This window comes from Urocitellus parryii, chromosome 5 (assembly GCF_045843805.1).
Source record: "Urocitellus parryii isolate mUroPar1 chromosome 5, mUroPar1.hap1, whole genome shotgun sequence".
In the NCBI taxonomy this organism is placed as follows: Eukaryota; Metazoa; Chordata; class Mammalia; order Rodentia; family Sciuridae; genus Urocitellus; species Urocitellus parryii.
Window position 1 is genome coordinate 38063724 of NC_135535.1, and position 27139 is coordinate 38090862.

Here is a 27139-nt window from a genome sequence, read left to right on the forward strand (position 1 = left end):
CGAAGGCCAAAGCCTAAAGATACCAGAATTTCCAAAGATAAAAATGTTCATTTCTCAATGATGAAATATCAGAAGTGCCATAGACTTATTTTTGTCTCAAATTCCCCCTTCTGTTCAATATTAGAACACGAAGATTTTGCTGGATATGAAGCTGCCCAACCAAAGACAACATTGCCAGCTTCCTTTGTATCAGGAGTAGACAAGTTTCTAAGTTCTGGCCCAAATGGTTAAAAGTTGGAGTATGCATGGAACTTCCAGGTCAAAAACATGCCAGCCCTCTCGTCCCTTCTTCCATTTCTAGGGGGTTAAAAATGCATATATGGTGATGGTCAACCAGTTTTGGCCATGAAATTGAAAATAACACATTAGGCCAAGGAGATGGTATGGCAACAAGATTGAACATTCAGTGGGAACTTTGTGTAGCAGAGCTATGATACCAACCCAAGAGCACTTACCGGCTTGAACTTTTATATGAGAGAAACATAAACCTCTCATTTAATTTAATCCATGTTTCTTTGTCTATTGGAGCAGCTAAACAAAAATATCCCAAACTAGTAAATGAAGAATGACTTTCCTGGGCCAACAGAAAGATAGTTCATCTCAGCCTAATTGAGAAATGGATGATAAAGATGTTCATGATAATGTGATCGAAAAAAAAAAAAAAGACTATTGAATAGCAGTCCAAGAATGAGTCACTGTGGAAAAAGAAGAATTTTAGTTGCATATATATGGTGAAATAAGGATCGTGACCTACCCATGAGGATCTTCACAAAAAAGACTGAGTAAAAAACAAGGAGACATAACAAGTAGTCTCAAACAAAAAAATAAAACCAAAAGGGAGCCGAATTTTTCAAAATATATGGTAAGATCACTATCCACTACTTTGGACAGAGAGGAAACTATTCCAAGTTTAGGAATCCTTAAAATTTAGACGATATACAAAAATCAAGGTACAACTATATTGTACTTAAAATTAACAAGTATCACAAGTCAGTTTATTTTAGTATTTGGAAAATATTGCATTCATTACTTTTATAATAATCTCAATATAATAGTTAGAGATACATACCACCTCAATCTTCCTTCTCTGAGCTCATCTTTGAAAAACTTACACATCCTAACAAGCTGCCCAAGATTCCTTTTTGTTTGTTTGTTTGTTTTTTGGTACTGGTGATTGAACTCCGGGGCACTCAACCACTGAGCCACATGCCCAGCCCTGTTTTGTATTTTATTTAGAGACAAGAATCTCACTAAGTTGCATAGCACCTTGCTTCTGCTGAGGCTGGCTTTGAACTCGTGATTCTCCTGTCCAGGGCCACTGGGATTACAGGTGTGCACCCACTGTACCCGGCTTCTAAAATTCCTTTTAAGTGGTTTTACTCAACCAAAAAGTAGTCTGGTCTTTTACAAAAAGGTTCCAATATATCATTTACACTTCTTGGGATTCATAAAATATGTAGACAGACATAGTACAATTCCTTGAGGCATTCTTGAACCTTCAAGATGACTAATCACATGCACTTGGTATGTGATTTAAAAATAAATAAAAATAAAAATGACTTAATTTCAATAATGGATAATTATCCTAAATTCTGAAATGGTGAACAAAGTATGGTGAACTATTGCCTAGAATACCACCTATTCTCAGTGTTCTTAACCTAGAGTAGCATGCAGCAATCTGTGACCTTGGATAGGAAAAACATTATATCTTTCTTTACACCCCTCTCCTAATGAAACAGCATGATCATTGATTATGCACATAGACAACAGATCACAGAGCACTTAGCAGTGTCTATGATTTTTGTCACCAATGTACCTCACATTTCACTTTCTCATGTTTTTTTTTTTATTTTCATTCCCCATTACAATTGCTATGGTTATCACAAAATATTTTTACATTCATAACTATGTCAAATTGCAGTAGTTATTAGATTTGTAACATATTTCGTTATTTCAAGCACACACACACATAGAGTTTGGTAACTATTTCATTACATAAATTTCCTTTTTAATCTTGTGATATTTTGTGCATTTCAAACCTTTTTTTGAAAATGGCTATATATAGATACAGATACAAATAAATATAGGTAGAGATATAGAGATAGATATAATCTGGATTCTCAGAAAGGTACCAGTGGAACAAAAATCTTTAAGAGTCAATATATTCCACTCTTGCTATGTAAAACATTTAGGCTGTACCTCTTATACAGCAAGCCTTTAATAACTGTAAGTAAAGATTATGTTTTATATTCCTCATTATATTTTTTCAAATTGCAATATTTTCTGAAATGGCTATTACAGAAGTGCTTTTTGCTTTTCATTTTACATAAAAAAAATTCATTGAAAATACTAATCATTTCACTTACTTGCAAAGATCGTTAACACAGCTGGCAATATATAAGTATGGATCAATATATTCATGGCAACTTAGGAAAGGAAACTGCAACAGTATCTGACACTTGAAGAAGATTGCCTGTGGGGGAAAAAATCCAGTTGTCAGAACATGTTTTTTAATGTTGTCTCTTTTTTCTTTTTTTGGTAATGGGCTTTGAACTCAGGGGTACTCAACCACTGAGCCACATCCCTAGCCCTATTTTGTATTTTATTTAGAAACAGGATATCACTGAGTTGCTTAGCACCTTGCTGTTGCTGAGGCTGGCTGGCTTTGAACTCGTGATTATCCTGTCTCAGCCTCTGAGCCACTGGGATTGCAGGCGTGCATCATCACACCCAGCTCGTTTTTTTATTGTATCTTTGTTTGTTTTTTTTATTTACTGACCAATCTGCAAGATTCTTTGATATCACCAAGAAAGAGAAGGAAATGTGCACTTACAAATTTTAAACAATAGTTTTCTAACTACATATTTTCATGATGAGAACATTTATTAAACTAATTATATTCACTATTTCCAAAATTATCTTAAAAGCTGATCGATATTGCAATTACACTTCCTGAATTTCATATTTTTAATTTTGTTGTATCTGCACTAAAAAGCCTAATATTAAATATACAAATAATATGGCTATATTATTTCCAAATGCCTACATTTTTATATCAAATTTACCTCAAATGCTGGCATTCCACTGGAACATGGATTTGGGAAATCTGAGGGTGTGGGTACACATTTGGTGTCCTCTGAAGTTTGCACCAACCAGCTGTTTGCAAACATAGCAATGTCTTCCGTATAGTCCTCTATTTTACACAAACACACACACAAGCAAATAGCCATAAGCATATCATTTTCTACAAACATAGACACCATTTTTCAACATTAACTTCCAGGTCAAAAAGTTCAACTCAATAATATAATTACCAATCAAATTATAACATTACTTTAGCATGATAAAAATAAGCTGAACAAAATATAAGTACCAAAAAAATTTAATACCATTGGAGAGAAAAAGGAAACCCATTGGAACCACATGAGGAAGGATTGAAAGTGAGCTAGTCTGACATACACACCCGGACAGTGATGACTATCCAGCATTCAGTTTAGTGCTGTATAAAGGAGAAAACCTATGCACAAACTTAAAAAATAAAAATAAGAAATAAGTAAAAGTTTGGTGTGAAGTTTTTCAGGCATCCCTCGTTCCATTTTACATTAATCAGAATCTTAATAAAGTCAAACTTTCATTTTTAGGGCCCTTAACGATAAAAAAAAAAAATTGTTGAGCCCTTTGGGATAGTTCAGAGAACAGTAACATAAACAATGAACGACTAGAAAAGACACCTAAAAACAGAGACAATTAAGAAGGGACTCTGTGATAAACAGTGGTTCTAAAAAATGCTCAGGAAAAGAGCCCAGTACCAAGAATCCTGAACCGATTCCAGACTTACTCAGAGGGAAGATTTAGGAGCTCATATATGGGCCAACAGACATTTGATGGTGAACACTTTGGACTCTTGGCTCCAAATCTAGTTTAAATGGCTTACCAAACCTGACCTGTGTACAAGTTTAAGACCTGATATGGAAATCGATCCTGCCTCACATTCACACAAAGGCTTTTTCAAGTCTCAGGGACTTGGCAGACCCAACCTGGGATGTCATGTGGAAGCTTCGTTTAACACTGTTGGATGTCAGATTTGAGCTTTGGGTTCTCTACCACTCAGATTGGCAGGACTATAGGTCCACCACCAATGGCGGTCTACTGCACCACTGAATGAATCAAAAATCTTAAACTGAATGTTTCACACTGTCTCTGATATCTTCCAGATAGAAAGATAATTTCTGCATGTCTCTACAAATATTGTGAAGATTAAGTTCACTATCTCTAAGAATTTTTTGCTCTCTTAGGGCACACAGCTCCAAACTTCACTGTATCCCAGAAGACTGAGGAATCTGGCCTCGGCACCCTCCCTACTTCCCTCCACAGACCTCCTACATCTTTTTCTCCCACTCTCACCCTTGGTCAACCTCTCCAGTCATCCTGGCTTTTTACTGCTCTTCAAACACTCAGACTCATGCCAACCTCAGGGTACTTGTTCTCACTCCTCCTTCAAAACTACTCTTCCCTCAGATCTTCCCTCTGCTCCCACTCTTAATGAATTCAGACCTCTTTGAATGTGACTCCATCACAGGGGCCTCCTTTGCTACATGATCTAGACTAACGTCAAACACACACTTGTCCTAATCCTCTTTATCTCCTTCCTCCACCATCTTTTTATCATGGATGTTATGGCTCGATATATATATATATATTTGTTTTCTCTATTTATTATCCACCACAATATGGACCACATGAAAAGAGAGATCGTGTCTAAGCTGTTCTATTGCTGTAAATAGTTCAGTATCTACCATATAGTAAGCAGGTGCTCAAAATATATTTGCTGAATGAGTGAATTAAAAAAAATATAGTAAAGTTTGCAATACTTATTAAATTAGAATCCTAGAGCATTCAAACTATTCTGAACCAATTCATTATCTCTAGTTGGAAATATTACATACAGAACAAAGGGATAGGCTTGCTCTAATATACTAACTTTAAAATTGATGTTCTTTTTCAAGAAAATCTTTTAAAAAAATATTTATTTTTTTAGTTGTAGTTGGACACAATACCTTTATTTTATTTATTTATTTTTATGTGATGCTGAGGATTGAACCCAGGGCCTCGCACATGTAGGCAAGTGCTCTACTGCTGAGCCACAACCCAGCCCCTTCAAGAAAATCTTATATAGTCACATTTCATTTTAAAACATCATTTTTAAAGATATAAAGAATAAAGTCACACTTATTTTCAATATTTTTTCTAGCCAATCAACACTTTATTCTTCCAGTTGACACCTACACAGATAACTACCATTTACTCCCTGATTATCGTAATAGGAGGTCCCACCAAGGTCCCATAAGAGTAGGTTTCCTTCTTCCTTCCTAGAACAGTAAGGAAACCTCTTGTCTCAACAAGACTGGTACATGCTCACCAACCCCAGCTCTGTGAGACCCTGCTCTCCTGCATCATGAAAAAGCCAAAAGAGGGCAAGGGTGCAAATTTCAATGTTAATAAACCAATTAGGCAATCCCTTTGAGATCACTTCAATCCCAGCTTTTGAGCCACTTAGCTATTTTCATTCACTACATTGCATTCATAAAAGATCACAAAATTTATTTCAAAAACTTAAATCCATTTCTATTGGTGGTCTGGGAGCCTGCTGAATTAAAATTAAAATCGTTCGTATGAAATACGCTGTAAGTAGAATAGTTTATTATTCATATTGGGACACTTTCGATAGTGAAGAGGAGACACTATTAAATTATTATGCTGGGAAAAATGAGAGCAAACCAGGGCTTCTATGTTGGTGCATAGTGAGACCCAGCCATGAATTATGGAAACAGAATTCTCAACTAGACAACAAATTTAAAACTTTGTATGTGCACAGAAATTCTGAAGTCTCATTTTTTTGTGAAGTCATCCTTGAAGGATGAGTAGGAATGCAGAGAGAAAAAAAAAGTTTTAATTACTGTTAAGAAACTACATTCATTGACATTCAAACTGTCCAATTCTCTCTAAAGATTTTTCTAATCAGCACAGTACAGGCTGAGTTTCAAGAAAATACGAGACATCTTAAAGCTAAAGATAATACAGCTCCTCTACAGACACTTTCTTGCACTTTTATAATATGGAAGGAAATGGACAGTTTCTTGTCATATTCCCACAAGCTGTAAGTTACATATATATTTTTTTAAATTCCCCTGCCTTACACTGTGTACCAAATAAAATTGTGAAGAAGCTAAAGTCTCTTTGAGGCCTCCTCCCACATACCTTCAAAAGTCTTTGTTTTCTACTAGTTCAACATAACTTAGTTTAACTGCCTCTTGCCAGTTTTCTCCCACTTCTAATCTGCTAACACCTTTGTGCCTCCTGCCCCAGTTTTCTTGCTGAAAAAAAAAAAAAAAAACAAACTATTTTATGTTCCAGGTTATCGGAATCTGGCCCTTCACTTAGATCCCTAATCTGAGTCTCCATGCCTCTAGCAAGAGCAGATGCTCGTTTCTATTCTGACCCACACCACACTCACCTATGTCCCAGGGGATCACCCAAGAGAACTGGACTGAATATTACTTTTTTCATGAAGCTTTGATACAGAAGAAAAATAAATTTTAAAATTACCCTCCCTCTGATTTGTTCTGCCTAAGTCAAGACCCCAATTCCTAGAACAGTCAATAGATTCCAAATTTACGAACCCTTTCATTCCAAATACCCAACTGGATGCAAAATACTATTTCATGATGATCCTAATACTGTACATTTGTATTGTGCTCACGAATTTTTGAGCACTTTCATTTACATTTTCTCATTATAAAGCCACAGTCTGGGATGCTCTCAGGGTCATTACTATTGTCTCCATTTTATGTATAAGAAAATTGACTCCTTTGAGTCCTGCTAACATAGCTCCTGCTAAACTAATCCTGATGCTGGATTATCCATCGTGGGCAAAATGTTTGCATTTTAATGAGGGCTTCTGAAAGCTATGTAAGGACGTTTTCAAACATTTTCATCTCAGCTTCATTACAGTCTTGTTGAGGAATGCTTAGAGATGATTATAAATAAAATGTATTGAGTATTATCTACATGCCAGGCACTCTAAGTGTTTTACATGGATTGTCTCCTTTAAGCCTCTATGAAGCATTTGTAGTATTACATCATTTGCCTTAGGAAGTTTAATAAATAGCAAAGCAGAATTTGAATCCTACAGTCTGATTCCTAAGCCCATTCTCAAAGTGGTCCTTTTACTGTCCCTTAAAACACAACGTAGAGGCAACACATATCTATTAATTTTGAAAGATAAAACAAAAAGTATCATATAGTAAATTACAGTCTGAAAAGCAATTGTTCCTGTCTGTAAGCACAGGGCTGGGAGACAGTCAGGTCTACAGCATCTGTAATCCAACCATAACAGTATCATTTACAAGCTATGTTACATTGGGCATATTACCTTCTATGCTCTTAAAAGCATAGAAGGTAATACCCTTCTATCCTACCCTGCAGGATGTTGTAAGGGTTGGGAACAATGTAACTATATGTTCATAATTAACACTATGACAAATAGTACTAAGGTTTATTATTATTACTAGTAGTGGTAGTAGTATTGGCTACTCTATAATTTCAGAATTGTTATATTCCTATTTTACAGCTGAATAAACTGAGCATCTGGAAGCTTAAATGATCACATTATAGAATTTGTTAGAGTTGGAACAAGATTCAAAGCAAGGTCCACGGGTACTAAGAACAATGTTCTTTTCTTGCTGCATCTGTGTGTGTGGACATAAATCACAATGATGGCTTGTGGCTCTCATATTCTATTCCCATTGCATACTAATACCCAAATTGAAGCAGACTCCATTTCTAATAACTCACAGAGGTTAGTTTTATGACTTAAATTTAATAGATATTGGGTAGGTATGTAAGCCCTTTCTAAGTTACTATTCAGTTTTTATAATCCTGTCCGTATTTCATTGTATTTTTAACGTATTATTTGTCACTGATCTAATTTATTCTTATCAAGATGAGATACAAAATGGCTTTTATCCTGAGATAGATGTTTGATTCAGAAGAGCATCACTCACTAGAACATAAACTCCAGGAGCAGTGGGATCTTTGTTTTGTTCACTGTTGTAGCCCAAGTTCCTATAGCAAGAGATACAGATCTCTCCCATGCTGCTAACACAAATCAAATGCTTAATTAATATTTGCTATGGGAATAAGTGCTTCATTTTGATTCAGCAATAGCTACAAAACTATCTCATAGATTTCAAGAATGAGACAAAAATGTTTAACTATTCCCTTCACTTAAAATCACTGAAGCAGGAACAGGGTAGCCAAGAATTTTCCCCAACCTGTGACAAGTCTTCAGGGTACTAACTGCTTAATCAGTGAGGGATGAAGACTCTAGAAAGTACCACACACTCTTCCTGTTCCACTCACCTTGCTGAATTATGAAATCATCAGACTGTATGTCATTGTGGTTTCCACACAGGCCACATGATTTTCCATTATGCTCCTCAGACAGTTTGAGGTAAATTCCTGATATTCCATCCCAAGCCAAAGAAAAGCCAAAGGTAGTTTTCACCAGAATGTAGTCAGCTAGTTTCTCAATGAAAACCTGTCCAATTGTCTGAGGCAATGTTAAACTTGAAAAATAGAATGAAGACAATCTAAGAATATGATAAAGGATCAATTATAGATGATGTATTTTCTTCTTGAAATGACTTCGATAATAATTAAAAGATAATTGCTACTCAGTTACAGAATAAACAATGCAGTGAGATCCCCAAAGTAATCACTGTATGGGAATCTCAACATTTTTTAAAACTTTAATATTGAAATTAAAATACAAGGAAAACAATCATCTTTTCCCATACCAATTTGGAGTCTATCCTTACAACTGGATGCTTCTTTTTTTTTTTTTTTTTTTTTTTTTTTGAGTGAAGGGGGTGGGTACCAGGAATTGAACTCAGGGGCATATCCCCAGCCCTATTTTGTATTTTATTTAGAGACAGGATCTCACTGATTTGCTTAGTGCCTTGCTGTTGCTGAGGCTGGTTTTGAACTTGCAATCCTCTTGTCTCAGCCTCCTGAGCCACTGGAATTACAGGCATGTGCCACTGTGCCTGACTGGATGCTTCTTTTAATCAACCAAAAATGCACACTTGCTAAGTATCAGTAATTTTTTTAAAATCTGCAAAGTAGCTACCTATTTAGAATAATGAGGGCTTAAGTGATGTTTTTTTTTCTAGAGAGTTAAAAATAATCTAAAATGCTCAACAATTCTGAAGTCAAGACAAACAATGGTCAAAATATGCAAACATATTCAAGTTCTAACTTTCTTTAATTTTATTTTCAATGTGGCTATCAGGAAATAAGAGTTTCCATTATCAAAATATCACCTTAGCATAAACCATTGTTTTCTAAAAGAAAAATGTCTCAGAATAGTTAATCATACTTACATGAGGAATGTAATATAATTTGTCATGTAATATTGCATAGACTTTTTCCTAGGTTTTAAGGTGGATACAGTGTGGCCCATTTAAACAAAGGTTAAATAAGATATTTAAACTCCTAATCTAATGTCTAATTTTTCCATTTTTCACACACACACACACACACAAAAAGTGTGCTTAGGAAATCAGAAACATAAGGGAATTGAAGAAAACTAAACAACTGGACATGTAAAAAGCAAAGTCATCTAGGAAACATTTAAGAGAACACTGTTCTCCCATCCATGAGTACTGCCAAAAAAAACAGTGCTGATAATTAAGGAAACTGGAAAAAATTCATTTCTGTTAAGACAGCATGTCAAAATAAAATCACAAACTATAACGTGAGTAAAATGGTGGTGAATAGGTATATTCATATATTTCTCTCAAAAATTTCAAATTAGTGATTTCTTCCCATAGAGCATGGATACATGCAACAGACACTACAAAACCAAACATACTAACACATGAAGGGACAATCCCCAAAGAAGCAACTCAAAATGTCTGTAACCATTTGCACAAAGATATTTTATAGATAAATATTTACAAAAAAATTGTTATAACATAGGAAAATAACTAAAAACTTAATTGGAGAACAAAAAGACTAAATTTGTTTTTATGAAAATTATAAATATGAAGAATTAATAAAGTCAGCCTGAAATAATATTGAATATTATTTGCTTGAGATTGCAAGTTTATAAAAACCATACTTGAAAAAGTAAATCATGTTTTATAAACATTTTATAGTAATGGGATGCTAATTGTAAATATAATTACTCTGTTGAGGGTAATTTTTTTTGTCAGGTTGTCTGTTACTTGGTTTGTTACTTGTTCTGTATAATAGTTAATTTAATTGTATACACAACTGTTTAAAAGAAAAATGGGTACCTGTGCTTATTTTGAAGTTTATAACATAGACGTATATTAGAGGAGATAGGGAATACAAATGAGAACTAGATAAACTCCAGTTAGTCTAAGACAAACCCCAAATGTGTATAAAGTTCTGATTTTATTTTACAATAGGAAACATTAAAATGCAAGCTAAAATAAATACACAGATTAATGCTAAAAAGTATTCACGGATTCATTTCTACCAAAACCCCTTATTTCACAGTTGAGAAAACTAAAATCCAGAGAGATATGGGTTAATATGCAGAGCCACCATATTTGAGTTTATTTTAGCAAATATTTCTGTTGCACTTACTGTGAGTTAGGCTCTAGGCCATAAACAACATTAATATAAGCAACATTGCTGAGTAACAAGAAAATCATTTTTTCTATCATGCAACTGGAAATCACCATAGAAATGCTTTCTCCTTATTAAAACTAAATATATGCCTTCCACTTAACAAAGGGTTAACCTATCTGAATGGCATCTCTGTTTTACAAAACATGTAATTTTTAAGTGCCCACTATATTACCCAAATTCCCACATAGAGCATCCTAAATTAACTATTTAAATTCAGCTCTAGGAAATACATGTTTAACTGCGCAATGCTTCCCATTCAAATGCTAAGTTTTTGTTTAGAAGGAAATAATCAAGAAAATAAGCCTAGAGAGATGGAGGGGCTATTCCTGGTTGCAACTGTGACAAAGCTCCTTGGTACTTTGTCAGAAGCCCTCTCTGCTACTGCCTGCTGCCTCTTGAGGAATGTAAACTGAGAAAAGGCATCATTGGTTGGTAAAGCCATTGCTCTGGAAAGAATCCTCATTGTTCAAAACGTGGTAGTGAATTCTGAATGATGGATGCAATTGTTCCAGCCCCCAATTTACTTTTTCTGGCATAACTCAGCTAGGAAATATTTAAATATTTAAAAGTGTCTCTGTAATTATTTAGATGGAAAGGTAGTTTATTCCCAGTATTTCTAGTTTTAAATGCATAAAACCTTTTGTAAAATATATAAATATACACTCCCCCCAAACTCTTGGGTCATATTCTTGGCAGACAGGAAGCCAGAAGCGGTTGCTCTCTGATCTATTCAAGAAGGCCAGTTATTTATTGTCTCTGAGTCTTTGTCAGAACTTCAATGGAAAAGCTCAAGTGACACCCAAACTTCATTCACACAAACTTGGAAAGGCCTTCAATTATCATTTCAAAACTAAAACAAAATAGATTTTTGTAAGGTCCTGCTACAAAGATAAAGAGGAAATATTTAAGAAAAAAAAATAATCAGGAGTTGAATATAAAATAAAATAATCAGGAGTCCAGTATAAAAATTTCTTGAATTTCTCATTTAAAAAATATGATAAACTTATCTTTACCTGTGTAAACATATTTCTGTCCTGCACAAGAATTAGAAAGGTCAAACTGGTAAGATTCCTGGCTACCTGCTTGGCCTTAGATCCCACTGAAGTTTTCATATCTCCCATACAACGGAAAGGTACTGTTGAAGAAAAATCTCTTCCTAATCTCCACAATTCACTTCCAGACTGAGATATTTTAAAATTCTGTTAATCTGTTGTATCATTTTTATTATATCATTTATCATACATTACCTGATTCCATCTTTTTTAATTTCATGGCCATAAATTCGAATTTCCTCTTGGTTTGAAAAGAATAAGCTGATTGACCGATAACAAGTATACACTGAACCAAAGCATCTAGGACTATTATGAACCTTTAAGGGAGAAAAATGGAAAAAAAAAGCATAGGAACCAACAACAATAACAAATGGAATCCACTTGGGTTACTAAAATCACAATGCATGTTTATAGTTCTGTAGCTTCATTAGTCCCAAGACATTCTACAAAGCTATATGACATTTGTGATTATTGAGAGAAAAGAAATATTTACCCCACAAGCTGGACAACAGAATTAACTTTCTAAAATGCAAATGATCAGAAATCACAGTGAATTGAACTTCAAAATTCTGAAAGTGTTTTTCAAATTATAATTAATATTTCAAAAGTGTTTTTCCCCCCATGCATACTTTCCAGGAAAAGAATATTTTTTCAAACTTAAAAAAAAAAAAACTTAAGAACTAGTGAAAATTAAGTTAAAAAAGAAGAAATGAATCCCTGTTTAAACACCACTGCAAACACTGGCTATACGTTCAGAACATCCAATAGGCTTTTCAGAGCCTGTCTCTCAAGTATGAATACAGTTCCCAGTTCACTGGACTTTCATTAGGATCCAAGAAACAGGAATACCAATATAGAGAGGGAACAAAATTCTCCAGGAGGAGATTGAATAGAAATCCCACACGGTAGATACATAGTGGCCTCAAAAGAAATCAGTAAAGGAAATGCAGCAAACAAAAGATGGGATAACTGTTTACTCTAGGAAAATGTACAAGAGAAATAAAGTCACTCTAACCTATTGGGTGCAGCTCTAAGCAATGCTTACATAGTGACTCCAATGTAACATCCATATGTTGATTGAACCAAAAATAGTGATATAACTCTATTAGAAGGAATGAAGAAGTGGGGGTATATGTGTATGTGTGTTTGTGTATCTGCAAGTGTATCTGTTTCTGTGTGTGTGCATGTAACTAAGTGTTAAAGTATGCTGTAATTGATTCCTCATTTTCCATAAAAGGAAGTGAATACGTAAGTTCTAACTTTTTAAAAAATTATTTTTAGTTATAGATGAACAATAAAATTATTGTTCTACATTTTATTTTATTTATTTATTTTTATGTGGTAATGAAAATTGAATCCAGTGCCTCACACATTCGAGGCAAGCCCTCTACCACTGAGCCACAACCCCAGCTCCAAATAAGTTCTAACTTAAAAAAAAAAAAAAAGAAATAATATCATATCTTTATGTAAGATTAAAAACCCAAAGAAAGAGTTTCAAAAGTTGCCTCTGTGGAGCCAAACTACAACAGGAATGAAGACAGGCCAGGTATAGTGGCACATGCCTGTAATCCCAGCTACTCTGGAGGCTGAAGCAGGAGGATTGTGAGTTCAAAGCCAGCCTCCATGATTTAGTGAGGCTCTAAGCAATTTAGCAAGACTAAATAAAATGTAAAATAGGCTGGGGATGTGGCTCAGGGGTCAAGAGCCTCTGGGTTCAATCCCTCATACCAAACCAAAAAAAAAAAAAAAATGAAGGAAGGTAGGGTTATTTTTTGCTATTTTTATGAAATCTTTCAAATTATTGTCATGTACTATATTCATAAAAATAAAATTACATTTAAAAAGAAAAAATATCAGAAGTATAAAGAAGGAAACTGCATAAATAGTTTTTTTAAATACTGATCTTAAAAACCAAAATTTCCAAAATGGGACATCATTAAATCATTTGGGCATACCATGAATTGAAATGTATACAGCTAGTAAAATTTATGTTTGTTAAAACTCTTTGACATTTAAGAAAGCTCTTGATATAACATTAAGTAAAAATGTAGAATAGAAAAACAATACACAGTGTAATTTCAATTCTATAAATCTGTATAAAATGTAGAGTAAAAAAGAAATCCTGTAAGGAAATATATGAAGCCATTAGCAATGGTAATGGTAATTCTTGACTGATAATCCTAATATTATTCTTTTAGACTTCTCTGAATCTTCAAATTTTCTACACTTTGTATTATTATCAAAGGATGACGAACTAGTTGATATCTTAGGCCTCAGAAGAATAAGACACTGGACAAGAACATTTCAATGAGAAAGTCAAAGGAGTTAAGTGAATACCAATATAGAGAAACAGGAATACCAATATATAGAGAGAAACCTAGTGGGAGGAGGGGAAGAGGAAGTCAATGACAATGAAGAAGCTAACAGCAAGAACTCTGTGAGCGCTGAAAATGCATCCCACTAACTTTCCTATCTAAAGACACCTCTAATTTCTTAGCCATAGGCTCCACACTTTCAAAGGTCAATATACCTCGTTGCCTTTCTGAGTTGCAGACCCAGATCCCTGAATAAAGTTTCAGTTCCTACTTTTTAATATTTGCATCATCTAAGACAGAAGAAGAATTTAGGCAACTTCAACATATAAGTTAGAAGGAAAAACAATTAGCAGGAATTTAAACACATATTGGCTATGAAAAGATTCAGCTTTTAAAGCAGGACTTCAAGCCGTTTCTTGGTTGTGCTTTGAGATACCTAGAAATTCACTAAAGGATAATTCACAGGGGAAGAAGTCCTGACTTTCTTACTTGAACTAGAGCTACTCTGCAATTTGCATCTTGAGATGTCTCCTACTTATTCATTTGAATAAGTAGTTCTGCATCTAAGAACTAATTCTCTGAGCTCCATCGTATAATATTAATCTAACTAACAATTATGTAGTTTGTATACTCCAATGAATAAATGTCAGCTTTCAGTCCATACTAAGAATGCTGATTTGGTTTGTTTTGTTTTGGTACTGGGACTTGAACTCAGGGCTGAGTATGTACCCCTCAATTAAAGTGTCAAGAAGGAAATAAGTGTAAGCAATAATAGGGTTGGTGACTGAACCTACCCCCTTTTCAATAATCAAGCAAAACCTGAAGATGAGAGATGATGACTGGTGTTGACATCATGACATCCATAACAGACACTTATGCATTGCCTATAAGATCCTCCAACAGGGATTCAAACCCTATTTCTCACAATGCTAGGCCTCATCTCAATAGAATTATACTCAATATAACCACAAATTTGGTCTATCCATTAAAAACAGAACCCTGAGTAGTCATTCTATTATTATTATCTATTCCCCATCATTTGTCCAGTTCTTTTAAGGATACACTTTTCCAGAAATAATTTTTTTAAATGAATATATTCTAGGATCACCTACCCATACAGTGTACCGAGGCTCCAAATTACCACAGTCCTTTGCAAAAATATAGGAACAAGTTCCTGGAAAGTAATAGTAGATGCCATCAAATGTTTCAAAATGATATTGTCCCCAGGTTTTGCAAATACCGTCTCTGCCACTGCCCATGTTTGGGACTGAAAAGAAATAGGAAAAAGTTCAGTAAAATGAAAGAAATTAGTTGCTTCTAGTCATGTTCAGTTATGATGATTCTAATTTTCAATGAAATAAGTATTTTCTTCTTTGGTAGTTTCTATCACAGAAAGAAAAAACTATTATGAAATTACTAGATGCTGTCAAAACTATCAAACTTTTAAAGGAAAAACAGGGTCTTCAATTTGTTCTGAAAAAGGATTGATATTAATTTTTACTTCCAAAAGGAGAGTGTAGGAGAAAGGAAGACCAAGGAAATGAAATAAGAAAAGAAGGTGGTGCTGATAAAGCAAATATGTGGCTCAGAAAGGAGAAATGTCACCACTGCCTGTCCTAAAACTTTGCATAGGTAACATTAGAGTGTTCCAGTCTCCACAGTTCTTTCAAAAATATTTTTATGGTATTCGAAGAGATACCATATTGACCAAAACAAAACAAAACAGCATTAGTTGTTCAAAGTTTACTGGAATTTCAGAAATCATGACCTCAGAGTGGCCAAATTTCAAGCAATATTCATCTTAAATGATACAACTTCATTTCCTGTGATCATCATATCTACCCTCGTAGATATTCTGTTTAGTGCCTTTTCTTTCTTTTTGTAATTTTTACTTAAATTTACTGTTTCTGACCAGTAAAAGACACGGGATGATTCTTTTTTTTTTTTTTTTTTTTTTTTTTTTTTTTTGAGGCAGTCTTGCTAAATTAGTTAGGGCCTTGCTAAATTGCTAAGGCTGGCTTTGAACTTGGGATCCTTCTGCCTCAGCTTCCTGAGCTGCTGGGATTACAGACATACATCACCATGCCCAGCAGGTGATTCACTTTTAAAGCAGTCTTTCCTGCCAGTGCATATTTTCTGTGGTATATTTTCATTCATCTTGTACTTTTCTTTATAGTACATGTCACAAGTTTAATTATTGTGTATCTCTTGTATATAAGATACTATTTCTAGACTGCAGCCTCCAGGAGAACAGGAACATGTCGATATTGTTCACACATGTATAGCCTTTTGCCTACATTGGGATCTAGTAAATGCTCAATAAATATTGATTAAATGAAAATTTATTGATCATATTCACATAAGATCCTATCTTAAACACTGTAGATAAAAACTTAGAAAAAGAAAAAACTCCCCTGTTTTGAAGAACTCTCAATTATATTACAATATTTTTGTACAGAATAATCAATTAACTCAAATTCAAAAAGAATGTGTGGCTCCAAATAAAGAATCTAATTTACAAAATAAAAGAGAGATGACTGAGAATTTATTATGATTGACTAATAGTGTATAAAGTGTAAAGAATACTAGGAAAACATTAGAAATCAGCATGAAGGAAAAGTATGCATATTTATTTTATTTTACATTGTTTCAAAATCATTTCAAATCACTGAAAATAAATTGTCAGCTCTCTAGTTAATATACAACTCCCAATGGATGAACACTGCCATAGCAAAATTATGCCTTCATGTTCTTTTCAGCATCCCATAATTCTCTCACAAATATCCCTGACACTTACTAATCTGGCACCTTGTCCCAAGAGCTTGAAATATTTGACAGTCACATGTACCAGTCTTAGAACAGAAAGCTCCGTTAAGGCATTCATGAGGACAAGAACCTGAGGAGCAAAATAATAAGTTATTTTCTGGCATGCATGGGCTCTTATAAACACAATATGTCAAGATCCAACTTGGACTAACTGTAACCACCATAAACTTAAATAGAACCCTGGGCCTCTTGCATTGAGAAGCTAAAGAATTAAACCCATCAAATCTCTATCTAGCTCATTTCATTATGTGAGCTGTGAAGCAAGAAAGACAGGCTTTCACATCTCAAACTACTCTGAGAGCAAAGGTCATCCTCCTTCAAGCAATTGAAAGGTCAAGTTCCCATGTAAGGAATCACTGTCCCAGATGATGAGAACCAGAAATACACAAACTGCAGAGGATTCCATTGATGGAGTTCAGCACCAGCTGCACTTCCGATCTGCTCCTTCTCCAGGAGCAAGCATGGTACTAAAGAATGGTATCAGCATTAACTTAAGGAATCATGAAGAAAAAAAAAGGAACTCCTACTATTGAATAGAATGATTAAACACTGCATTCAAAATTTGTTTATTAATAATCCTTAGGCTCAATATAAATGATGCAATATCTCTGGAACCTGTGCTCAATATTGATGAGACCTAAGCCCATGTCACTGCTGGCTGTCACCAAAAGGATTACCTTTTGTGGAAAGAAAACTTGCTCCAAAGATTTACATTAAAAAAGAGGAAGCAAGTCACCATGAGCTCCAATCCTAATTTTGTTATCATCTTTGGAGTGGATTTAAAAAATGCAAATGAATCACAATAAAAATTTTTCTTCTGTTAAGGAGAGGACAAGAGGCAACTGGCAAAACTCAAGCAGGGAGAACTTAAGTCACATATCAGAGGAATTAGAGAACATCTTTGAGTCACCATAAAGTATTACTAAAGAAGTTGGGCCTGCCTGGGATATGTCAAGTTCATGGAAGACACTCATCTAACTGTAGTAATTTAACCACAGTTCTGCCAGAGACAAGAATGAGAAAATCCTATTATTACTTTCCAACTTAAGATTCATTGCTATCTGTACAGTTTAAAATGCAAAAATCTCTTCATAAATCCTTAGTGAGTAGAAATGAGCTGTTTTACCTTAAACTATAAATATTGGTGAAAATTATGTTTTTCATAAACTTAAAAGCAGTTTTTTCCTTAAGGTGCACATTTACCTTTAAAGTTTATCTTAGTTACAGTCTTAAGCTTTACCAATGAATATATATTTAAATATTTAAGTAAACAAATGTATCTCCTTCAAAATTTTATTTACACTCCTGTTTGTTCTCCTGAAAACAAATAGCAAACCAAAACTGGTGAGGATCCATGTGATTTTAAACATCATAATAAAAATTTCTATTTTCTAGTTTCCTCTCAAATTTTAAACTACTTAAAGGAAATGTGAAATTATTACTTAATTATTAAATGATAATTAATATTTAATTGATATTATTTATTATTTATTTAATTATTATTATTTTAAGCAAAATAGGAATGTCAAGGAATTAAGGAAAAAATAAATGATGCAGAAAAGGGGGTTTTGATACCCAGTGACATCATTCCAGGTCTTATGGGTTTTGTCTAAATGTTTAGCTCTGGTTATTTTAAAAAATAATTTGAGGGCTGGGGATGTGGCTCAAGCGGTAGCGCTCTCGCCTGGCATGCGTGCGGCCCGGGTTCGATCCTCAGCACCACACACAAACAAAGATGTTGTGTCCGCCGAGAACTAAAAAATAAATATTTTTAAAAAAATTATCTCTCTCTCTCTCTCTCTCTCTCTCTCTCTCTCTCTCTCTCTCTCTCTCCCCCTCTCACTCTCTCTTTAAAAAAAAAAAAAATTCTTAAAAAAAAAATAATTTGAATTTCTATAGGAAATGAACTTAAGTTATTACTATTATTACCACCCTGGTTTAGTTTCCTCCATGAAGTACATGGAAGCAATACAGAAGTGATTCAATATTATCTCCCAAAGGGACCTTTTGAGAAAACAAAACAAAAACACAGGTATAAGAACTGACCTTTTATTTTGCTCTCACCCCAGTTAATAGCTTCATGGAAAAAATATCTTGGAGAAGTTGCTTCAAGCTTTGAAAGAAATAAGAATTATTTTTTCAAGCCAAACATGCAGATGGAAAAATCCAGAAAATAGCTACAAATACAGAAATGATGAAGTACTGACTTTGTATTTCCATGGATTATAGAGACTGTCTCAGTGAGGCAGAAAGGGCTCCTTCAGGGTTGTAGGTAGATGACCTGGTTTCAAGCCTTTGTTTGGGTTCTTCCATGACTCTAACAAGTCATTTGCCTTCTCTGCTCTCATCCTCACTTTGCTTCCTCATTCTCAGGCCCATCACCCCCTTGTGAAAGGAACCTGGCTGGAGCCTAATCTGTGGATGAATTGATTGCTTTGCCTGCAGAAACAGCAGTTCACTGACATTTCCAGGTGCAGATGGGGCTAGAAAAAACTGCATGGGGCTAATGGACCAACAGTGGGTGCTGTCTTGCAACCTGAGCACCAATCACTAGCCACAAAAGCACCAGCTGTTTCAGAGTCGATGTGTCACCTTTAGCTCCAAAGAGTTGGCACTTTAAAGTTCATGGAACATTTAAATACATCTCTTTATAGAGCCTAAGGTAGTTTCAAGTAAGGGTTAAAAGCATGAATTCATAGAAACAAACAGACCTGGAGTAAAGTCCTGACCCTGTCATAACTTACACTTTGGCAAGTTTCTTAACCTCTCAGTGAGTGCCTCCCTTTACTCATCTGTAAAAAGGAAACAATCATGGCACCTACTTCATTTCATAGTTATGAAAATGAAGTAAAACAAAGTAGGTAAAGTTTTCAACATAATTCTTTCACAGAGAAATCAGTAATAAAGGGACTTGTCTTAATCTGAACAACGCTTGTGAGACGTTCATATCAAATAATTGTGGATTTAAAACTAATCAGTTGTAGATGATTAGTCCAAATCAGTACCAATTGCATATACAACTCGGGCCATATCTCTCCCAATAGCATTTTTCATATTTGACAGAAGAAACACAAACCCCAAATTTGCCACCCAATTGTCAAATAAAGCAGCTTGATGATGTTGGAAAAACTGGAGAAGGGGAAGGATGAAAAGGAAGGAGGCATGAGGGACATCATGTGAGAAACTGAGTCCTTTTTCCACAGATTCTGGTCACCTGCCCACATGTGAAGTTTTATTTTGGCATTTTTCCATCTTAGTACTTTTTCTTTGAATAGGAAAACCTGCTCTATGCTATATGAAACCGCTGCTTATCGGTGACGAGTCCTGCTTCATCACTTGTTGAAGTTTGAACATTAGAGAAGCACGCTGAGGCAAGCATGTGAAGCAGGGTTTATTTAAAAAGGGGTAACAGACTTCTCCAGGGAGGGAGAAGGGGGCCATAGCTGCTATCCTGGTATCCCAAGAAGCGAGGTGTTCTGCCCTTTTTATATGTCCTAGGCTTCCTTTGTTCTTCTACTCTCTTCCCCTTATCTCTCTTCTTCCTGCATAGGTGACTAGGCCCAGGAATGCTAGGTGGGATGGCCAAAAGGTGGGAAACAGGTGGGCTGAAGGGGGAAGGGCAGGAGGGAGCAGCCCAGGACCTACATTAATGAACAACCTTAGAGCTCCCTGTGGGGAGGGGCAATTCCTGGGACAGGTTACCTTAGCAACAGGTTGGAGCAGGGGCAGTTTCTTGATAAGGGTGGGGGAAGGGCTCTGAAGGCCTTAATACATTTAATACATTTCAGTCCCTCAGGGGACAGTCTCCAACTTCCTGGACTCACTCAAATTGGCCTCCTTGATCCTGCCTGACTCGATTTACTTACCTATCCTGACTGCCTGTCTAATTCTGGCTTCATTATCTCTCAATATTTGAAGACTCATTTCTTTTTATTAATTTTTTTTTTTTGCAGGGTGGGGGTGGGAGATACCAGGATTGAACTCAGGAGCACTTGGCCACTGAACCACATCCCCAGCCCTATCTTGTATTTTATTTAGAGGCAAGGTCTCGCTGAGTTGCTTAGCTCCTTGCTTTTTGCTGAGGCTGGCTTTGAACCTTCAATCCTCTTATCTCAGCCTCCCGAGCCGCTGGGATTACAGGTATGTGTAACCACGCCCAGCTCAAAGACTCATTTCTAAACTCTTTGACCCACACCATGGCTCCAAGTTCACTGTTTCCTGTTCACATCCTCCCAGGTTTCATCCCCACTGCTCCATCTCCTCTATTTATTTGTCTTTGCCTCTGTCTACAAACCAAATTAAACTCACAACTGTCTATGACCTTGATTCCACCTGGACAGCAAGTCTTGTTTTCTCACCAGCCATATTCTTTCTGGCTGCCTAAACCAAATGTAGTTGATTTTATTACTGGGTACCAACATCTTCCTACTTTGCTCCCAAATGATTTTAGGCCAATCTTATTAGTGTACGCCAACCAATCATCTCTGATGCTCAACAAATGTGTATAGTAATTTCAATTCTGGGTCCCACATACCCTTGATAAAATTACTCAACCTGTTCAGTCTCAGTTTCCCATTATATAAAAAAGGAATAATAACACCTGCTTCACAGAATTGTGAGGATTAAATGAAATCATAGAAGTAATGCATTTAGTTCCAAGCACGTAACAAGGGTTAGAAACATGCCTCCTATTGCTATTCTTGGGCAAAACGGAATACACTGGATAACATAAGGCCAAGGCAAAAGAATATAATTTGTTTCTTGCCACACCCAACCCACACTTCCACTATAGACACTGCAATGACTACCTACATACCAGGCTCCTAACTACCCCAGCCTCCATCCTATGTATCAGAGCATCATTACCCATTTCACCAGTGCTAGACATGACACTCAGCATTTTTTTAAAAAATAAATCTGAACTTAAAATGGCATTTTACACCGATAATTAAGAGCTTTTTAAATTTTTACATCACAAGGATATTGACAGGTAATTGATGGCGTCTTACATTCAATGAGCCAATTGCACAGAAATTACTTCTCTATATAACCCTACTTCCACTAGACATGGAGTTTCTAGATATCAAGCCCTGCTATTCTTGTTTATATCTCTAGCATAATTCTTGATATGTTGGCAACAAACATCAACTGAATGGAAAAAAAAAAAGTTCCCAAGGGTGTTGAGAGTCATGACTACAGCAGACTCTGTTGATGCCCCTTTCAGAACTTCCTCAAATTCACCTTGAAATCTATCTGGGTTCCTGTGCACACTGACAGCCTCCAACTTCAAACCTTGGGTTCTTTCTCTCTCTGCCTGAGGACAGAGTCCAAGCAGGACAAATGACAAATAGTGCTTTCCTGGGTATTTAAAAGTCCTCAGAAGCCACTCTTGACCAGTGAGAAACAGGAGTTGATGCATAAATATTCCAGATTCTCACTGTGGAAACAATTCTAGGATACATGCTACCCAGTTCCTCATAGGGTTCCCAATAAGAGCAGATCCCAAGTGCCTACAACAGAAAGCCCCTCATTAACATACCCTATATTCAATTTTCTCCCTTCTTCCCTTACTTTTGCCTCTCCCTCATCTGTGCACTCTGCAAGTAAATAACCTGCTCCTAAATCTATGTCTCAGCACCTGCTTCCAGGGAATAATTGGACTGGAATGCAAATACAAAAATACCCCAGACATTGGGTGCACATATTCACATAAGTGATAAAAGAGGACAGCCCATTCTTCTGCCTTACTGATTATAACTCCACAGGAGATTAAGAAACACCAAAAAATTACAGTCTTTATGTGGGAAATCATTGCAACATCTGTGAAAGTCTGTCTATCCTTCTCTGGATCACTTTGTTGCCAATGTATTTCTGAGTACAGTTATTTACCCATCAGTGCTGTGTTCTTAAAGCATGTGAGTGAATCAATGGACATAAATGGCCTTATAACACAAGATTGATATCTGACAGAGGGTTGTGCATGATTATGGTCTCACTGACCTTCTTTAACATTTCTTCTTTTTAAAATCTGTCCAGGAATATTACATGATTTTGATGCACCCTCTCTAGCTATAGAAAATAGAAGTGCAAGTCCCCTGCTCTTTGTTCTCCTGAAGGAGGACATCAAGACAAGGAAAGTGTGTTCCTCACTCAGTATCAGAAAGAAGGTGTTCAGGAAAATTATACATTGAAATGCACAATAGTATAGTCTCATCCATAGGGCACTTTATATGACTGACACCTTCGGAGTATATTTCAAAGGTCCCTCAATCTAGTGGATTCACCAGAAAGTTTTTCTCAAAATCAGATTTCTTACTGAGTCATGTGGATGACTTTGTCTAATTAACATAGTATCTTCTAGCAAACATGTACCTTTTCTTTCTTAGAGAAAAATCATTTTAACCACTTCACATGATACATAAGTACTTTGTATGCAAAACACTCTCTTTTCAGGAAAAAAAAATAGTGTTTGGATTCTACATAAAATCCTTTGCCCATTCTGGAGGGAAAAAAAAAAAAAGTCTCTACTCTTGACAAAAATAAATCAGTTTGGTTTCCTAAACTGTAACAACAGCATATCAAATCTGTCATACATTCATCTACTAATTCTTTTCTTCAGTATCATAAAATATACAAATGCAGGCATCCATCAAAAAATGCTAGTAGAAATTGTTTGCACTTTAGCATTTGTCAAAGGCTTCCTTGAATATTTAAGCTGTTTGCTATATAAATATTCAAATCACATTACTTTCCCCTAAATGCCTTTACTAAATTAGGGTTCTCTTATTTTGCAAACTATCTCTTATAGAGAAACATTTTCTGAAATCAATTCATTTGAATGTTCTGACTATAGTTTGTAGATAATGCAATTATGTTGCCCAATATCTTTTATATAAAGGGACCCAAGCAAGAAGAGCTCCTCAAATTCAATGTTACCCTGTCTTCCAAAAACCAGTTACCTCTTCAGAGATGCCCACAATTTACATTCGTCAGAAAATACAAAAGCCATCTCTGTCAGGACATCAAGATATATATTTGATGCCCTCCTACAGTATTTAACTTGTATCATTTTTGATCTTTGCCCGCTCCTTCTTGAAAGTATTTGTATTATTGCTATGGTCCTGATTGACATTGTGCCTAACTTCTAAACAAATTCAAATTTCCTACCAAGTGGATGGGATTCAATCTTCCATAAATGCTTCAAGCCCATCTGTTAGATAACTAAGATGAAGAGCACACACACACACACACACACACACACACACACAAAAAAACGTATTTCACTTCAAACATGTCAACAAGAACCAAGCATGAAATTGAGGGTCACAAAAAAAGCAGAGAAGTTACTTTGCCTCTTTCTCCCGCTTTCTGTCTTGTTTTTAGCATTTTATTCCCCTCTACAATGGTCTCATTGTTGAAGTGACAGCAGAGTCCAGAGCAGAATGGATTATTTCTCTGCCTCCCTCTCCATCTGAGGCATAACCTACCTGTGCTGCTAAAAGAGCTCTTTTCTGTCGATTTTCATTAAACTCATTTCTAGAAGAAAACAAAAAGAACTTGTATAATCAGAGGCCCCTAGGCAACCTGAACAAGCCTCTCCCAAGAGAGAGCTGGTGTTTTCCTCCTGATTTCCATCACTTTATCAAAGCGGTCTTTCTTGGTTTAACATTTAAAAGGTCCCCCTCCCCTTTTTGAAGGGGTTAGATTTGGGTGGTGGTGCTGTCTCATTTTACAAAACTTAGGAGTGTCCCCAAATCTCTCCAGTCTCTGATGTAAACTGGATTTTAGGAAGGAACTTGGAAATAGAGAAATAAAATAGTGTAACATTGTAGCACCAACCAGCATAATATTTTCACCACATGACTTGGTAAATCTGGTGAAGTCAGTTTTTGCCAAGAGTACACCCGGTTTCTTTTCAATCATAATACTCAATTCTCTCCTGCTCCATGTCATGAAGGGCAGACTAAAATTAATGTGAGTAGGGGCAGCACATTGCTATTATTCAAAACCAGTCCATTCACTAAGGTGAATATTTTTTATGGTGTTTTATATTTTTGTGTTTTATATATATTGATAAAAATTTTTGTTAATAATCAAATGCAGAATAGAATTGGTTTTTTTATTCAGCAGATTAATTTAGTCCAAAAAGTGATTTTCATTATTCAACTGCCAGAACTACTTTATTTTTTTAAACATTAAAATTTATTTTACCTTATGTTAAGAATTCAGAAAAAATACGTTTGTAATCAATGTGTATTAATAATAAAAATTTATATTACTGCATATAGCCTCTTTACAAATCTTCGAAATAAAAATCTCGTTAGTACCTACAGTTAGTGGATACCACCAAGAACTCTTCTTGTAATTAAAAGGAAATATTTTAGCTTCATACATAAGGAAATGTATGCCAAATCACTTATAACTTGTGGAAATGTCTTATAAAATTTATTTCATTTTTTGTAAAATATGTCATTCATTTTTAAAAGCAGATACAATTGTCTGCTGAGCTGTGCTATTTCCATTATTTCATGTTTTCGAGGGTGAAAAAAAAAAACAAGAAATACTCACTTCGATGTTCCCATCAAGATGGATGATACACAGATATATCCTGCCAGACATAAATATATAAAGATAAGAATGAAAAGCCTACGAGTATCTTGGTCAATATTTTGGTTGCTTAACAGTTCATTGTAACATCAATTTCGCTGCTAATTATTTTGTACTTTACAGAGAATTCTGACCAAGACATTGTCTGTGAGACACTGGAGTTAAGTGATAATTCAAAAAGAACAAGCGGATTTACACAGAGACATAATGCAACCAAGGGAGCACTAGACTTGGAATCCAAGTTATAGTTCCGGTCCTATCATTTCATATTTGCCAGACTTAAGCAAGATAACAAACATACCACAGAATGCTGGTGTTGTGCAAGTGGATCTCCAATGTCCCTTCCAGCATCCTAGGACACCTTCTTCCTTGGGTTTCCAGTCACTACTAGGATTGGAAGGTGGTGTTTTGATCTCTCCTGTGGTTTACACTTCAATAATTTTCCCCTTTTCCCTACAATCTCCCAAGCATACAGCCTTTTTCAGGGATTAAAAACTAAAAACTAAATGTAAATATATGATTTTCCCATGAAAATATATTATAAAAACTAATTTACGGGTAAAATTACTGTCAAAAATAATGGGAAATTAATTCTTAACCTCAACGGTTAAAAGTCAGTCTTCAAACAATTTTTTTTTTCCATTTGGGGGCTTGATGGTATGAAGAAAGTTTAAATACCCAATCTTTATTCTAACATAGACAATTACTTTAAATAATCTTTTAGAAGAAAAAATTAATCAGAATTTCTAGTATAATTGCACATTATTGAAGCATGATTCTAAATAGCCATTAAAAAGACACAAAAAATAACAAGTAAAAGGACCATGTTTTCCATATCATTAAGAATTTTCAATAAGATTACCTGAATGTCATTCCAATGACTTAAAAATGCTTTATTTTTTTTAAAAAAACTATTATCAATTGTAAGAGAGGCTAAAATTTGATAAATTAAGGTAAAAATTTAATGTAAGTTCTTACCTTGTAATGAAAACAGCAGTATATGGAGCAAAAATGTACCCCAAGGTATCATCAAATTGAATTTTCTCACAATGTTCATTTCAGTGTAGACTTTCTCTCTGAAATGTAACCAGATTGTGGGCCTTTACTATAATGACATCTTAGAAGTATGTGTATTTGTAGTATGCTCAAATTCTAATAAATATAGCTGTGTAACAAAGTAATTTAAAAAGGAATTCCAGGCTTCTAACCACACACAGCATCTGAAGCTTTAGAATGTGCAACAACCCTTTAGCTGGGTTCCTCATTAGCAATGCATGGCAGCTGCTCACCTGAGCCGGTATTAGTTACAGCCCACCCCACACCCGCACATCATAGCCTCTTTAGCCTATGTCTGCCTTTTATGATTTCTAAAGACAGTGGCATCAAAAAGAAAAAACTTGTTGATATCTCCTAATGACATAAGAGATAGCCATTATTCCTAAATGTTGATCCACTCTGTTTTAGATTTTTATTCATAAAAGTGTCCTTCAAAAAAAGGGGAAATAAAATCCTATCAATATTTCCTAAAATGTCTGTTCTCATAAATTTTTCTTAAAGAATTTAAAAAAAAACTAGACTAAAATTATGTGCATATGTTTTCAATTCTAATCCCATTAT

General features: G+C 35.2%; 1 protein-coding gene across 4 annotated transcripts in view; it reads right to left on the reverse strand.

The window, feature by feature from the left end:
* The window catches only part of Otogl (otogelin like), a 122597-nt gene extending 96018 nt beyond the window's left edge, over positions 1–26579 (reverse strand). For 2 of the 4 annotated variants that reach the window (XM_077798984.1, XM_026396993.2), the window contains exons 1-10: positions 26501–26579; positions 25484–25523; positions 24403–24451; positions 18962–19028; positions 16887–16985; positions 15202–15356; positions 11970–12091; positions 8422–8627; positions 3066–3193; positions 2367–2473 (exon numbers count right to left, since the gene is read on the reverse strand). In XM_077798984.1, the coding sequence (XP_077655110.1) occupies positions 2367–2473; positions 3066–3193; positions 8422–8627; positions 11970–12091; positions 15202–15356; positions 16887–16985; positions 18962–19028; positions 24403–24451; positions 25484–25523; positions 26501–26579 (1052 nt within the window). The remainder of the gene's footprint in view (positions 1–2366; positions 2474–3065; positions 3194–8421; positions 8628–11969; positions 12092–15201; positions 15357–16886; positions 16986–18961; positions 19029–24402; positions 24452–25483; positions 25524–26500) is intronic. The other 2 variants (XM_077798983.1, XM_026396994.2) reach the window with 1 other exon arrangement.
* Between the last annotated feature and the right edge of the window lie 560 nt (positions 26580–27139).